A 15,040-nucleotide genomic window follows, 5' to 3' on the forward strand; every position below is an offset into this window, starting at 1 on the left:
TGGTATACACTATACAGTGTTGATACCAATTCATTTTTTTTAAATTCTATACGAGATACTGACGAGAGTTCGCTGAAAATATGTATGCGTAGTTCATTATCAATATAATATTCAATTGTGTATTGAAGTTCTCTACCTCCAAGAAGCTCTTCGGTCACTTTAGCAACACATCGACACGATATACGACTGGTGCGTCACTAGGGAATGACTGTAGGTTCGCTTTGTGACGCAGAATCGCGCTACACCGCTCCCAAAAGACCCTCGAGAGACAAATGCACGGAAATCGATTCTCAACATCAAACGTAGAATTTGTGAGGAATCGTTTCAGAAGAGTTATGTTGCACCGGCGGTTCACTTGCAACTTAAAATTTGGAAATGTATTGAAGAGATTCTTGGAGGTACAGATCTTCAATATAGGCTTAGACTATAAATACAAAAACTGTACAGTGTACGTTGTACAGTACACCCATAGGCCTACTTCCAAAGGTGGTACAATCAATAACACCCCATACAACTCTCCTACATGGGTGTGTTATTAGCTGTCATCTTTGCTGAACGCTACCGATTCCATAAACCGGCTCAATTTTCGTTCATATATTATTCCAGCAACGATGGAATTGCTGCAATAAATTAATCGAACTTGAAATAGCTCAGCAACAGATGAGGTTAGTAACGAAGTACTCCAATCAGATTTTGCCTGCTACTTCAATTGTTATGATTTTAAACTATGCTTTCTATACTAAAGAGTTTACAGTTTGTTATAAAAAACTAGGCATATTCTTTTTACTTATACTTGAAAAACGCTCCTTCTACTTGTGCATGAATAGAATTCTCTAGGTCTCTAGGTATACAATTGAATAGTATATTCATATTGAAATGACTACAGATCGCCATCTTATCAGCTTGTACCAGCAGATCGTCTCACAAAATCGTTATCTGTCGAAAAGAAACGCTCAAAGACCGGCGTTCTCGTGATTTATATCCCGGCGCGATGTTCAGTTCAGTCGTGAGCGGCCGCAAACCAGTTCGGACGTCTTGCGCTGAAATGGAATGTCTCAAAAGATCGCTTTGGCCTCGGGCCAGGACGAAAGAACGCGTTCGTAATTTCGGAATCACGCGAATACGGTTTCGCAGTAACGAATGACATGGCAGTCAAACGAGGCAAACACAAAAGGGTCAACTAACAAAAAATGTTCACCTTTTCCAAATTAGATTAGAATTATAATGACTGGATTTGCAAACACTTTGAAATTTATTTCGATTCCGAATTAGAAAGAAATACAACAAATATCAACCTCATATCAAATCAGAGTTGATTCTCGCGAGGTCGAGAGCACGAGAATGGCAAATGTCTGCGTACACCAAGTTTGGCTCGCTTCGTACGATACAGTTCGCATGTAGCATTTTCAGGATAACCAGAAATTAGACTAGAACTAAAATGATAGCATAGAAACGCGGTTCACAAATTAGATTAACGGCCTTTCGCTCTAGTTCAGGGGTTCTCAACCTGGGGGGCGCGGGAAGCTCTCAGGGGGGGCGCGAGAAATTGACCACGTCTGTATGAATTCTGACTAAGAATGTGCTTCACAATCATTCTGAGAATACGATTGTTAAAGATGAAATTTATTTCGTATTCAAGAAATCTCGCCAAATTCCAACTCCAGCAGTCGCGTTCAACGGAGTATAGGCTGATTTCAACTTCATTTGAGCAAATCTTTGATATTCTTTGAAAATTTGGAGCAATTCCCACAAGTTTGGGGAAATTTGTCAGAAATGAGACTCAACCACTGGAATGCGGATTCAAACTGGGCGTAAGACATACCATATCTATACTATTAGATCAGGGAAGGGCAACACGTAGCTGTAGATGGGATTTTGTGCGACCGTTGACACCTAATTCAAGTAGTATGTGTTGGCATCCGTGGACATGCAAATTGAAATTACGAATTCACTCCTGAATTTTTTAGAGATTTTAATTAGTCTTGAAATTTTCTTCACACTCCGCGCAATTCAACTTAACTTGATTTTTCGATTTTAATATAATAGCGCTCTTCTCACTCTGAGCCGGAATCGTGTGCTCCTCACGAAAGAAATTTGTTCATGGTACATTTGGACGATTTTAATATATTTCCACTACCGATACAATCGACAATCCTGATCGCGGGTCAAGAAATAACAGCATGCAACCAAGTGACTAATAACATTTGGCCCACCCGAAGATGCATTATCATTTATGACTCGCCTTAAATTTTCAAAAGCACTCCCTCAATGAACCCTACCGGTGTATCTGATCACATGGGCTAAAAGAGCTTAAATATTTGATAATAATATGTGATACTGCTACTATTAATTACGGAATTCATTCGTGAATCTGAAAAATTTTCGCGCTCGGCGCGACAATAAACAATCCCAGCATTTATTCATAACATTGCGACTCGCGATTTCGGTACGTACAAACGGCTTTTGTTTAAAGTATAATAGTCCAGACTCCGGAGTTCACCGGCAACGGATATGGACAGATTAGGTATTTCGCGTCCAGTTAGTTCATTACGGCTATGCCCTGGAATGCGGCCTTGGGCTACATAAGTAATCGAAATAGGCCGTGATTAGCAAAAAGGTTGCCTACCTCTGTATTAGATGATGTGATCTTTTAGACATGACGAAAAGTGTAGGGGGAGGGCAGGGGGGGGCGCAATATTTTCGACCATCCCCAAGGGGGGCGCATGTCCAAAAAGGTTGAGAACCGCTGCACTAGTTAATAACATCGCATTTTATACAAGTAAATTGTGTGTGTGTTGTTCAGATGAAAATGTAATCTGACGATTATTGATATTGATTGTAACAGTATATTTATTAAACTCGATGACTCGAAGACTTGTCTTCGAGTTCAATAAATATTCTGTTACAATGGATGTTGTATTGAAAGCTATATTCAAGTTCTGTACCACGAACCAGCTATTTATTGATATTGATTAGTCAAATTAGCCAATTAGAAAGATCTATTTGTCCAAGTCTGCAATGATCGCCAATCGATTACGATTTTACTATCCACTCGTACGTATGGTATATAATGATCACAATAATCGTCTGATCTTACAATCATATATTTTCATTCGCTCAAGTCACACACAATGTAGAATGCGATATTCGATGTAATGAACAGATGGGACGATGCCGAAATGACTGCAGTTCAATCTGGCATCCACCTCGCCTTAGTGCCCGATGTAATAGTGTTCGATCTTGATATTTTCGCGTCTATCTATAGACTGATCTCTCTTGATATTTTCGTTCCATTCATCCTCCCATCCTACATCGGGTATCTGGGCCCCTGAGCGCCGCAAGAACGAGCGAGACGGTGGGAAAGGAGCCCAGATAATCTCTGACGCTTTGGCTACCGGCGAGAATTGAACCCGGTCCGTTAGTGTATAGTTAATTTGCGATTGATGTCACCACAACGTCATCTCTCCTGACATGGAAATATTAAATATTTGTATATTTGAAGCAAATCAAACATTGATTTGATGACGTAAAGGTGACAGAAACATTGACGAGAATTCATAAGCTGGTAGTCCTCATTGTCAATATTAGGGATGAAAGTCGGTTGTCCCGATTCTTAGAACTGATTTTACTTTTGGTTTAACCCCAGGACACACAATACTGACAGCATCGTAACAGTGTTACTTTTAAGTACGCTTCTGCAATATATAAATATTATAAATATAAATACTTCTACACATACAAAGAACGAATCCATCTAACACACTCGCGAATCGGTTTTTCCAGAAACTGCACTTGCTCGTGTTGTCAATCTAAAATCACACTCGTGGTCCGAATTAAGTCATTCATGTTTCCCTTTCTGTGATTTTTAGCAATCGAAACCAGGGATATCTAGAACTAGATATCCTTGATCGAAACCTTTAAAAATGCATGCGCCGAGAGGTCGGGCTATCGCGCCATCAATAAAATAAAGTAAATGCTATGGTAAGAATATAATATCGTTATCATGTTGAAATATATCAGGAAAAAGTCTAATCAAGTAACCACAGTAATTTGATTTTCAGTGCGCTTTTTATCATTCCTTTTACGTTTCTTGAGGCTTTCGCGGGCCGCACAAAATGGTGTTGCAGGCCGTAGTTTGCCCACCCCTGGTGTAGTGTACCATACGTACAATAATAACTGCTCTGAATAAAGTTTGTCGCTATTCGCCACACGACATATCAATCTCCCAGAAAATCGATAAATCCAATCCAGATCCTAATCCGCCCTGAAAAAAAACTCTAATCCTAAGCCAATCCAAATCCGACAAAATTTCACAAATCCGTTTGTTTACGAATCCTAATCCTCATCCATGCTCAATTGCTCATCTCTGGAACCTAGAGGTGACGTGCGGTGATAAAAAGTCGAGAAGCACTGAGCGAAATTGTCTGATCCTATTTCGCTGCGGCAAACTATCTCATCGTTGCGTGTTGAATGAGTTGGGACGATTACCAGTATCAACATAACTTCGTGTTTTGTTTGCCGACAATAGTGACGTTCCAGGTCATATTTCTTCACAACTTTGCATACTGTTCAGATGTGGTCAACGTGTAGTCATCGTCAGTGCTTTACCAGAAGTAACACCTGATCAAGTACAAGTCAGTGTTGGGACGACTCGAGTCAGACTCTCGAGTCACCTTTTTCGTATGACTTGACTTGACTCGAGTAACTTTGCAAAAATGACTTGACTTGACGTTTCGGAAAAGCAGATTGACTCGTGACTCGAAGTCATCAAGTAATCGATGTCGACCTAAATCGCCGTATCTTGTATACGTTCGAATTGTTAACGAGAGAGCATGTTTATTCGTATACATTACAAATCGTCAACCTAACCGTTGACATCGCTGGCCAACCAATTTCCAACACTAAAAATGCCAAATACCTTGGTGTTTCACTGGATTCGGACATGTCCTGGAAGAGTCACATACAATCTCTCAAACCACGACTATTGAAGGTATGTGGTCTATTTCGCCGCCTTAGCTACATTCTGCCAGTCAGCGTGCTGTTGATACTCTTCAACTCTCTATTCCTATCAAGTTACAATACGGAATTCTTTGTTGGGGTGCTGCCTGCAAGAATACAATTGACCCACTGCAAAAACTTCAACATTGGATCATCCGTATCATTGCCAAAGCCCCACGGGGGCCTGGATGTGCAACTGATAAATCGCTTCTCAAAAGATTTGGTGTTCTAAACTTAGAAGATATGAGGAAGCTAGAAATTGCCAAGTTTATGTATCAGTTCCATTGCGGTCAATGTCCCTCAAATTTCAAGGACTACTTCACCTCGGAGACAAAAGCGCACAAGTACAGCACGCGCGCGTCAACGAAGAACAACTACCATATGATCAGGACTGAATACAAGAAAACGCATTGCTCTATCAAGTATGCCGGACCCCAAATGTGGAACAGCATCTCGCCGGCTATCCGTCAGTCGTCGAGCATGTCCGCATTCAAGTCGAAATACAAGCAATTTCTTCTAAATCAATACTAGCCAGTTTTCAGGATTACCGGACCACGACCTAACATCGACCTCGCCCTCCGCCACATGCCACCACATTTTGTCGCTTGCATCTTATATTCTCTGCATTACTTTTCATTCAGTGTGCATGCCTCTTATTTACTTCGCCTAGGCTAAGGTGGGTGTCTGATCTTAATGGCAACTCCAAGTTGTTTCGACACCTTCCTATCTTTTCATTGTATCGCAGTCTCGTGATGTTTTGAAACGATGAAAATATTAATAAACCTGACTGACTGAATCGACATAACACTACAAAAATGTAACAGTGAAATGCGACATACAAGGTAGACGGGAGGCTCAGAGCCGAGTCTTCAGAGCCGAGCCACCCAACAATACGCAGGTGTGACCTGAGAGAGCAATCAATCATGCATGATTAATTGATTATGCATCGTACCGCCCCTCGATTGTTGTATCACAGATATATTGATCGCAACCGCAGATGTCGGAGCTTGTAGTATTATAGGCCTAAAAACTGTCAAGTAGAATTAGTCTAAAACTAGGAATCATTCGATGCGCAATTGTTCACGCTAATAAAAGTATGAAAACTCTGCTTATTCAAGTTTTTCGAGGCTTCCCTTGGAAGCTCGGAGTAGAATCGACCTGATCAAACCAAAACTATCGCTCCAACTTTCGTGATTCTGAGAAAAATGATCTGCCAAAGACGGGAAATTCTGATCAATAGAGTACGAATCATTATCGAAACAAAACGATGACATCACAATGTCGCAATGTTCCTCGTTTCGAGTCGACTCGGAATTGGAAGTGACATGGTACGCGATCGATCGGATTATTTTGTCTAAATGCGTGATCGAAGAAGCTTGGACTACAGGGTCCATAAGTTGGGGCAGCCGGCTGGATTTTGAGGCGGAGACAGAATAACAGATTTCCTGTAAAGCGGAGGTCAGGTCGACGTGGTTTGGCGTTCCGAACTTTGGCGGATCTGGTAGAATCCGGTGGGGTATCGAAAATGGTTTGCCTGCAATAAACATGGACGTTTGGTTTTTCAACAATAAAATCAGACTTGGTCGCCAACCTTGGTCGTCAACATGGATGAGATTGATCGACGTTCGCAGCTTGTGTTTCAAGTAAGGGCTCAGAATGAAGCCCAAAAAAATGGAATCGTGCGCGTTTTGCATTTCCATCTGTATATAAATTTCTGACTTGATAAAACTCGCAATAAAAAACTCATGAAAAATCAACAAAACTCATAAAAAATCACTAAATTCACAGATATTTCATGTAATTCACAAAAAATTCACAACACTTGCTAAAAATGAATTAAAAATTCATAACATTCACGAAACTCACAAAAATTTCCTAACAAATTCTCATAAAATTCACAAAACTCACAAAGCATACCTGTGTTGAGATGTCGACCTGCGAGGGCATGGGAGGAAACGTCGGGTGCGAGTGAAACCATCCGACCACAACCAGACCGCGCTGTGAGATCCAATCGTACGCTTCACTCTGCGACACTGAAGCAAAACTATACTGGTAACAAGAGCAGCAAGTCTGGTCAAACCATACAGATCTAACCTAAGACAGAGTTGGACAGCTGGAAATTTGGCAGCTTTTCCAAATTAGACTGAAACTAGAAATGCGGCAGCACTGTTTTTTTCAAATTAGATTCCAATTCGAATTACTAAATTCACTCAAGTTCAGTTCATATCAAACCAGAGTTTATCCTCATAAGCATGAAAGTAGCAAATGTCTGTGGCAAAATTTCTCCTAGATATCATTTACAAGAAAACCAATAATTCCATTAGACTTTACTTCCGGCATTTTGTTGCAACTAGAATTGTTATCTATTTGTCCAAGTCTGATATGATCTTAACAGAACTAGATGAATTACGTGATACAGTGTTTTGTGTGAAAAGGCAAGTCAACTTTTATATACTAAGAAAGAAATCAAAGAAAATGAAATCTAACCCGCATCCATCTCGCAGTGTCTCGACGAAGCTGAACTCTTGCAAGGTCGAGCGCATGCGACATGAACTTTGACCCTTCCGTCACCGATGTCAGTTACGACGCCCCCGATCAAACCCATGACCTCGTGGGTGGACAAATGTGAATGGACGTCCATTACTATGATCGCAGAAGCGTCCACCGTTACGTCGTAAGGACATTCCTATAAGATAAAGAGATTTTATTCAAAGAAATTGGGATTGGTGTATGGAAATATGAACCAAAGCAACTTATGACAGCTATTCTGCTTGAGTAGCATCAATGCTGGTAACTATCTAGACTTTACCAGAAACTATTTCATTATCCTATGCTTCGTGCCAGCATGCATCTTGTCCCTTCCAGGGACTTTTTTATAATAATGTAAATAATATAAGCAGTTATAAATAATTTGCAATCAATCTTCTGGTCAAGAGTCATGTCACGACTCACGGCTAGTTATACTTTTTGACATTGGTGCTACTCAAGCAGAATATATATATATATATATATGACATTGACAAACTAGATGCCAGAGTTGTAACCACGTCACGAGTACCAAGTCAATCTGATAGTTTTGACTCGAGTCAAGTCCGAGTCATTTTCAATCCACTGCCGAATCAAGACGAGTGTAAATCAGGGAATAACGGTCGAGTTTGAGTCATAGTGTTGAGACTCGAGCCCGGATCCAAGTCATAATGTTCACTGTTCATTATCAAGTTCAAGTCATGTTCAACTCGCTTCTGTAATACTCTTGGGTGATATCTAAGGCTTCGGATTCCTAATATACTCATTTTCTTCACTCCAAACATGTTAATTTAAACGAATAAAAGACAGTTTGACCATATTTCAATTAACACTCCTGATACACAAAACTTGAATAAATCTCAGCCAATGCCTCGAGGATATGACTGGCTGAGATTTATTCAAGTTTCGTGTACTCATATCAATTGGTCGAGTCATGCATCATGACTCGAGTACGAGTCGAGTCAATACAGACATTGACTTGAGTCGAGTTGAGTCATTTTCCATGTCAAATCAAGATGAATCAACGAAAAATAACGACGGGTCATTGCAACCCTGCTATATACGCCCGCCTAGGACAGGGTGTGATTGATACGATTCTGGGTCAACTGGTCCGATTACACCCTACATTCAAAATTGAAAAGATTATTTAGAAATTTGGCTCTGAACAGATTGGGTTGACGAATTGACGACTTTCGACATGAAAACCGACCTTTTGCGAAGCGAATTCCTCACACTTTGTTAATTCGGTCTTTTTTGCAGACTGCTTTTTTGAAACCTTCTTGCCAGGAACGACAACGTTGTTGGCGTGGTCAAACGTGTATCCGCCGAGAGAGTTGGTGGCCGTTGGCAATTCCAGCGTTATCGAGGCCGTTCGTTTACGGTTTCGCTGCAAATCAAATCTTACAATTGATGATCATGATCATCACAGTAGCAAGAAATGGGGCTGATCAAAGACTACATTGTTGTCATCAAAATTCAAATTTTACACAAGAGGGTTGGATTGCACCTTGCACGCACCATGCGAAATGCAGTTCATGATATAATTGTGATATAAAATGAAATGTATATATGCAACGAATACGTGCATAATGCATAGTTAGAGTGAGGGTGAGATAAAGGTGTAGCGAAGGGAATTTGTGATCATCCAGTCTACTGCAGATGTTAGGAGTAATTCGATTTATAATGTGTACTTTAAACACAACACAGTGAATATAGACAATGAGCACTGCAATGTTAAGACAAATTTTGTGATAAATAAAAATATTTCAATAATATATGCTTATAGAAATAAACCCGAATATTCTAATCAGGGCAATCATCAGCAGCTAGTGGAGATTTCGTATCAAAAGTCGTATCACTAAATATGACGGAACCGGCATGAAAAGTGTTCGATAAAAAAATGCTACATCAAGCCTAAACCATCTGTTAGTCTTGGATTATCCGAATTTTTTATGAAGCTCACGTCATATTGAGCGATATGATTGTTGACATAAAATGTTCTTAGAAACCTCTATTAGTTGCTGACGAATACCCCTCACGAAAGTCAGCCGAAAACATCCGGGTTTAATTCAGTACGAATATACTATTCAATAGTATTTTGAAGTATTGTACCATGAATTGGAAGTAAATAAATCTAGCTCAAATCAAATATATTGACGGAAAAAGAGTAACAATAATTGTGTGCATAAATAGGTTGTAATGTGAGTAATAAGTTAAATATCTTGAAAAATATACTGAACTAGAGTTACATCTCTATGCAGGAGTAATTAAAGACAGTTCTATCAGATCTTCGCTCACCCCACTCATTCTCTGCTCCAGAGCTCGCTTCAACTTGTAGTCCGTATCGAGCGGGGTTTTGGGGGGCCGATAAACAGCGGCCTTCCTGCGTTTTCTCTTCCACCAAACAAAACTGCTCCCGAAATTTATCGCCCCGGCAGACTCCAGGAATCTGAAAATGACAGGTTCAAGTGGATTTCATTACACAAAAAACTCATCAATGAATCAACAAAACCTACAAAATCATCACGAAAATTCACAACATGCTCAAATAAATTCACACAAAATACATGACACCTACAAAAAATTCACAACACTCACAAAAAATTTATAATAAGTTGATAAACCTCACAAAAATGACAGAACTTATAAAACATGCACAAAAACTCACTAAAAATTCAAAAAATGACAAAAAATTCACAACACCCACCAAAAAATCCACATAACTTGGAAAGGTGGTTTTCATTTCACAAAGTTTACCAAAGCATCCAATTTGAGAGTTTGTCACACTGAACCTACCTGTGTATTTTGCCGATATTGTTGACATTACCACTGCTTTTTTTCAGCATTGGTCGCAACACTACTTTGTTGACATGATTTGGTTTGCGTTCTTGCCTAAATAGAGAGAGAGATTGTGGCTATCAACGTGTTGCTATCGAACAAGGCCAGGCAAAATCCACTGCATGTTGTGATTTGATTCTGAATCGAGTGTTAGGCAAGTAGGAAAGTATACAATGCCAGTTATGCATAACATGAAAGATAATTTGGCGTTTTTCGACCATACCTATTTCATTGGACTTGTGACAATGCTGAGGATTGATCACGAATTCAAAGATATGTCATTTTCACTAACGTAGCTATGTGCTACATGCTTCGTATGCTTGCTACGATACGACCAATCGATGTTTCAAGGCTTCCATAGTGGAAAATAGTATCAAAACTATAATTGCCGTTGATAAATTAACTCTTAAGGTAAGGACTGAAAAATTATCTGACTACTAGACTCAAATCATTAAAATTCATTCTCGATTCAGATTCGAGAACTCGAATCATTGAGCCCAACCATGCTGTCGATTACGAACCATAATTTGAGAATGGTGTTTCTGATGGTCAAGTAATTTTGCGGCGAATATTTCGTCTTTCCGCTGAAGTAATCTGGGAATTTGTCCCGTTCTTCCTCCGAGACTTCCAACGGCAAAATTGTTTTTTCTGCGCACGGTGGCTGAAATGGTTCGCCGGTTTCGTCGAAGATTTCTCCTTCATCTGAGCGTAACAGACATATTTGTACAAATTGCCAATCTTGTTTTTTTTTCAGTTTCTACATCTAGTTGCGCATTTTGGGAACTGAGCAGTTCTAGTTCTACTTGCGCGTACAAAAGTTAGTTGCTGAACAGCTAGAAAACATGACATCGTTCGGCGTGAATCGCAATACAGGTGTTCTGTTGTATGACGTTCTTGCAGCCATTGCTAGCTCAAGAGTCTTCAGATCACTTCTAACAGTGACGTAGACAAGTGGTGGGTTTAGGGGGTCGAAACCCCACACATTTTAAAATTCTACTGATGTCCGATTAGATTACTATAACATAAGCTGTGATTTAGTTGGATAATTGCATATTTTAAAATGTCGTTAGTTCTGGTTCTAGCTGCGAGCTTTGAAAAGTGAGGAGTTCTAGTTCTAATTCTAGTTGTTGAAAAGTGAGTGGTTCTAGTTCTAGTTAGTTCTGAGCGTTAAAAATTGAGTACTGTACTGGTAGTCCCAGTTTCAGTACTAGATGCGCGTTTTGAGAATTGAGTAGTTTTACTTTCAACTCTAGCTTGGGACGTTTTAAAAAGTGAGTAGTTCTAGTTTTAATTGCACGTTTTGAAAAGTGAGTAGTTTTACTTTCAACTCTAGTGGGGAGTTTTAAAAAGTGAGTAGTTTTAGTTCTAATTGCGCGCTTTGAAAAGTGACTAGTTCTCCTTTCAACTCTAGCTAAGAGTTTGAACAAGTTGAGTAGTTCTAGTTCCACTTCTTTTAGTTACGAGTTTCGAAAATAGTACAAGTCTGGAGCGTAACATTCACATGGAACTACAAAGTGAAACTGAGAGACAAATCAAACCTGATATGTCGACATTTTTCGTTGGAGATTCCAGGGATAGGGGAAGCGAATTATTTTCAGCTTCAACTTGCCGGCTAACCGCTGGTCGCTTGAGTATAACGGAAGATTTCCATCCACTTTCCGACCCGGTTGTTTGTGGAATTCTGTCTAAATCACTCATTGGTTTGAAAGGTAGGTGGACATTATCTTTCTGAGGCAAACTAGTTTGTAAACTCGAGTCATCGACATCAATCAAGTCATCTTCGTCTGTTCCCGTGACAATGACAATATCCATTGTTTCCTAATAGCATTTGTCCAAAAATCAACAAATGCCAACACTATTCACACAAATAATTTTACTTTTGAGGCTATTCTGAAATAGTGAAATTGGGCATTGGGAATTTGGGAGAGAGAGAGAGAGAGTCTTTATTTTCATCGAACCAAAATACATAACAAACGGCAGTGATGGTGGTAGAGAAAATATGCGTGCACAGTATTCGGTATTAGATAGGAATGATCGATAAGACCGTGAAGGTCATCTAGTCTGATCACACCAGCATCAAACAGGTACACTTGACTCTGAACAGTCTGGCTGTAAAGAAATGTTTAGTTAAAGGAAAATAGAAAAAAAATCAAACAATGGTGGCAAATGATCAATGAAGCAATGTCTGGGCGAGGTAGGGCAACAGTGTTAGTGTAACGACAAGAGGTGATCAAGTAGGGCTTTTTCGAATCTATTATAAGGCAATTCACGGATATGTGGTGGTAATGCATTCCAGATGATAGGTCCCGAGTTGTCGATAGATCTCTTAGTTAGGTTGCTATTGGGTGGGGGTAAGTAGATGTTTCCTTTAGACGAGGATCTCGTGTAATGGGAATGGACATGTTTAGCAGGTATGAAAAAGTCATCAAACACAGTAGGCAGACTATTGGAAAAATATTTGTGAACAACTTTTGATACTTCGAAGCGATATAGTTCATCAACTCGCAAAATTCGATGCTTACGGTAGTAAGGCGATAAATTGGTACGTAAAGGTACAGATGAGATCAGCCGTATCGCACGGTTTTGCAGGGTTCGAATTCTGCACAAAAATGTTGTGCATGCATTTCCCCATACTACGATTCCATATTGCAGATGAGAGTGGAAAAGAGAGAAGAAGATGGTCTGTAGCACTGATCTGGAAACCAAAGATTGGAGACGGGTCACTATTCCCACACACCGAGCTAGTTTTGATATTGTGCATTCAATATGCTGCTTCCAAGACAATTTGGAATCAATGGTGACGCCGAGATATTTTGCTGAGTCACATATTGATATTTGTTTATGATTGACGTTCACAGTGAAATTATGACTGGCATTATTTAAAACGAGCATCTCGGTCTTATCTGCATTCAAACTTAGTTTGTTTGCTTGGAGCCATCTCGACACTTTTGGGAGTTCCATATTCACAGATGCATGCAAACCATCGACAGTGTTGGAGGTTATGAAGAGGTGAGTATCATCAGCAAATAGCGTTGTGCGGAATAAAGATGCATTAACAATGTCGTTAATATAAATGAGGAAAAAAGTCGGCCCAAGGACTGAGCCTTGTGGCACTCCACAAGTTATATCTCTGGTAGTCGTTCTTGATGACCCCAGTTTAACAAATTGTTTGCGGTTTGCCAGGTAGCTTTCAAGTAGAGTTGCTGCAATACCCCTGATTCCATAGTGTTCTAGCTTGTATCTTAAGATTCTGTGGTTAACTGTGTCGAAAGCTTTGCGGAGATCGATAAAAATGCTGCAGCCACTTTCTTTTTGCTTGATGGTTTTGTAAAAGTCCGTTACAATTGATAGTATTGCATGGTTGGTGTTGTGGTTGGATCTGAATCCATGCTGAGTCAGAGACAGTACTGCATTCAATTCAAAAAAGTTCTTTAGTCGGCAGTCAATCAGTTTCTCAAAAACCGTGGCAAGATTTGGCAAAACAGATATTGGTCGGTAGTTAGAAATTAGCTTTTTACAGCCTTTCTTAAACACTGGCATTACTCTGGCAGTTTTCAGTGCATCTGGGAAAATGCCTAGACGTATCGACTCATTAAAGAAAATGCATATATAACATCACCAATAGCTAGCTTCAGAAAGTGAGTTGGGATGAGATCGGGTCCTACTGCTTTGTTACTTTTCATTTCAGATAATACGATCGCAACTTCTCCTTTACTTGTCGGCTCAAGAAAAATGGATTTCTGAGGGCCAGGACTCAAGTACGAGAGAAAGTCATCGGAAGAGTCTGGTATTGAAGCTGCAAGATCCGGACCAATGTTGCAAAAATACTGATTGAACTTTTCTGCTACTGCAAGCTGGTCTTTGATGATGCTGCCATTCTCGAGTAGCTCTATGTCATCAGCACTCTTGGGAGCATTACCTTTAGTTAGGTTGATAATTTCTCCAATGGTTTTCCATGTGTTCTTGGGATCTTTGGAGCACTCTTCAAATCTTTTTTGGAAGTATGCTTTTTTGGCATTTTCTTTCATATGCGTCACTTGGTTTGCATATTTTTTGTACACTTTTTTGCCTTCGATGGTGCCTTGCAGATAGCAGTGCTCATGCATCCAATCCCTTGTTTTGATCGCAACTAGTATGTCATGACCAATCCAGGGTTTCGATTTCAAGCGCCTTGCATTGCGGTTGACTTTCCTAATTGGGAAAGATGTGTCGAGGGCTGCCCGCAGTTCCTCAATAAATTTTTCAAAATGGCGGTTGTAGTTGTCAATTGTGAGTGGAGGAATTTTGTAGTTGTTGAAGGTATTGCTGACAATTTCAATATACTCCTCAATACCGCGTGGGTTTAAGGGCGTTCGAGATTCAAATTCTTTAGCACAATGTGGCAGGGCCAATTTCATGTGGCAGATGATAACGGATCCTCCATATCACTGCCACGACCCCATGGGGACAGGGTCATGTCCCAGTTTATGTACAAGTTCCAGTACTGTCACTGTCGCACAGATTTCAACCACTTCACCTCGGAATCAAAAGCGCACAAATCATACGCGCGTCTACGAAGAACAACTATTCAATTCAATTCAATTTATTGCTAATCATTTCATCATTTCGATACACCACAAGACTGCGATACGATGAGAGATAGGAAGGTGTCAAAACGACTTGGAGTCGTCTTCGAAAT

At 40.0% G+C, this 15,040-nt stretch overlaps 1 protein-coding gene and 1 long non-coding RNA gene across 2 annotated transcripts; one reads left to right on the plus strand and one right to left on the minus strand.

The window, feature by feature from the left end:
• Positions 1-5,960: 5,960 nt before the first annotated feature.
• LOC145438493 (histone H2A deubiquitinase MYSM1-like) lies at positions 5,961-12,276 on the minus strand. The gene is made up of 9 exons (XM_080315820.1): positions 11,901-12,276; positions 10,884-11,064; positions 10,321-10,416; positions 9,823-9,973; positions 8,735-8,911; positions 7,486-7,684; positions 6,916-7,031; positions 6,590-6,698; positions 5,961-6,532 (listed from the first exon to the last, which is right to left on the minus strand). Exons 1-9 carry the CDS (start codon positions 12,172-12,174, stop codon positions 6,108-6,110), a joined length of 1,728 nt encoding a protein of 575 aa, XP_080171946.1. The 5' UTR covers positions 12,175-12,276; the 3' UTR covers positions 5,961-6,107.
• A 953-nt stretch (positions 12,277-13,229) lies between these two features.
• On the plus strand, positions 13,230-14,613 carry LOC145438494 (uncharacterized). The gene is made up of 2 exons (XR_013914950.1): positions 13,230-13,371; positions 14,051-14,613. It is a non-coding gene; the product is annotated as an uncharacterized LOC145438494 (long non-coding RNA).
• Positions 14,614-15,040: the final 427 nt, after the last annotated feature.

This window comes from Botryllus schlosseri, chromosome 5 (genome assembly GCF_051294905.1).
Source record: "Botryllus schlosseri isolate E-star chromosome 5, Bs_hap1, whole genome shotgun sequence".
NCBI lineage: Eukaryota > Metazoa > Chordata > Ascidiacea > Stolidobranchia > Styelidae > Botryllus > Botryllus schlosseri.

Bases quoted from the DNA above. Each gene is read 5' to 3' on its own strand.
- LOC145438493 (XM_080315820.1), bottom strand. From the start codon at position 12,174: ATGGATATTGTCATTGTCACGGGAACAGACGAAGATGACTTGATTGAT. The intron at 10,417-10,883 runs GTTCGTAATCGA...CTCTCTATTTAG, and splicing joins AACACCATTCTCAAATTATG to GCAAGAACGCAAACCAAATC. The intron at 6,533-6,589 runs GTTGGCGACCAA...TGTTTATTGCAG, and splicing joins CATCCATGTTGACGACCAAG to GCAAACCATTTTCGATACCC.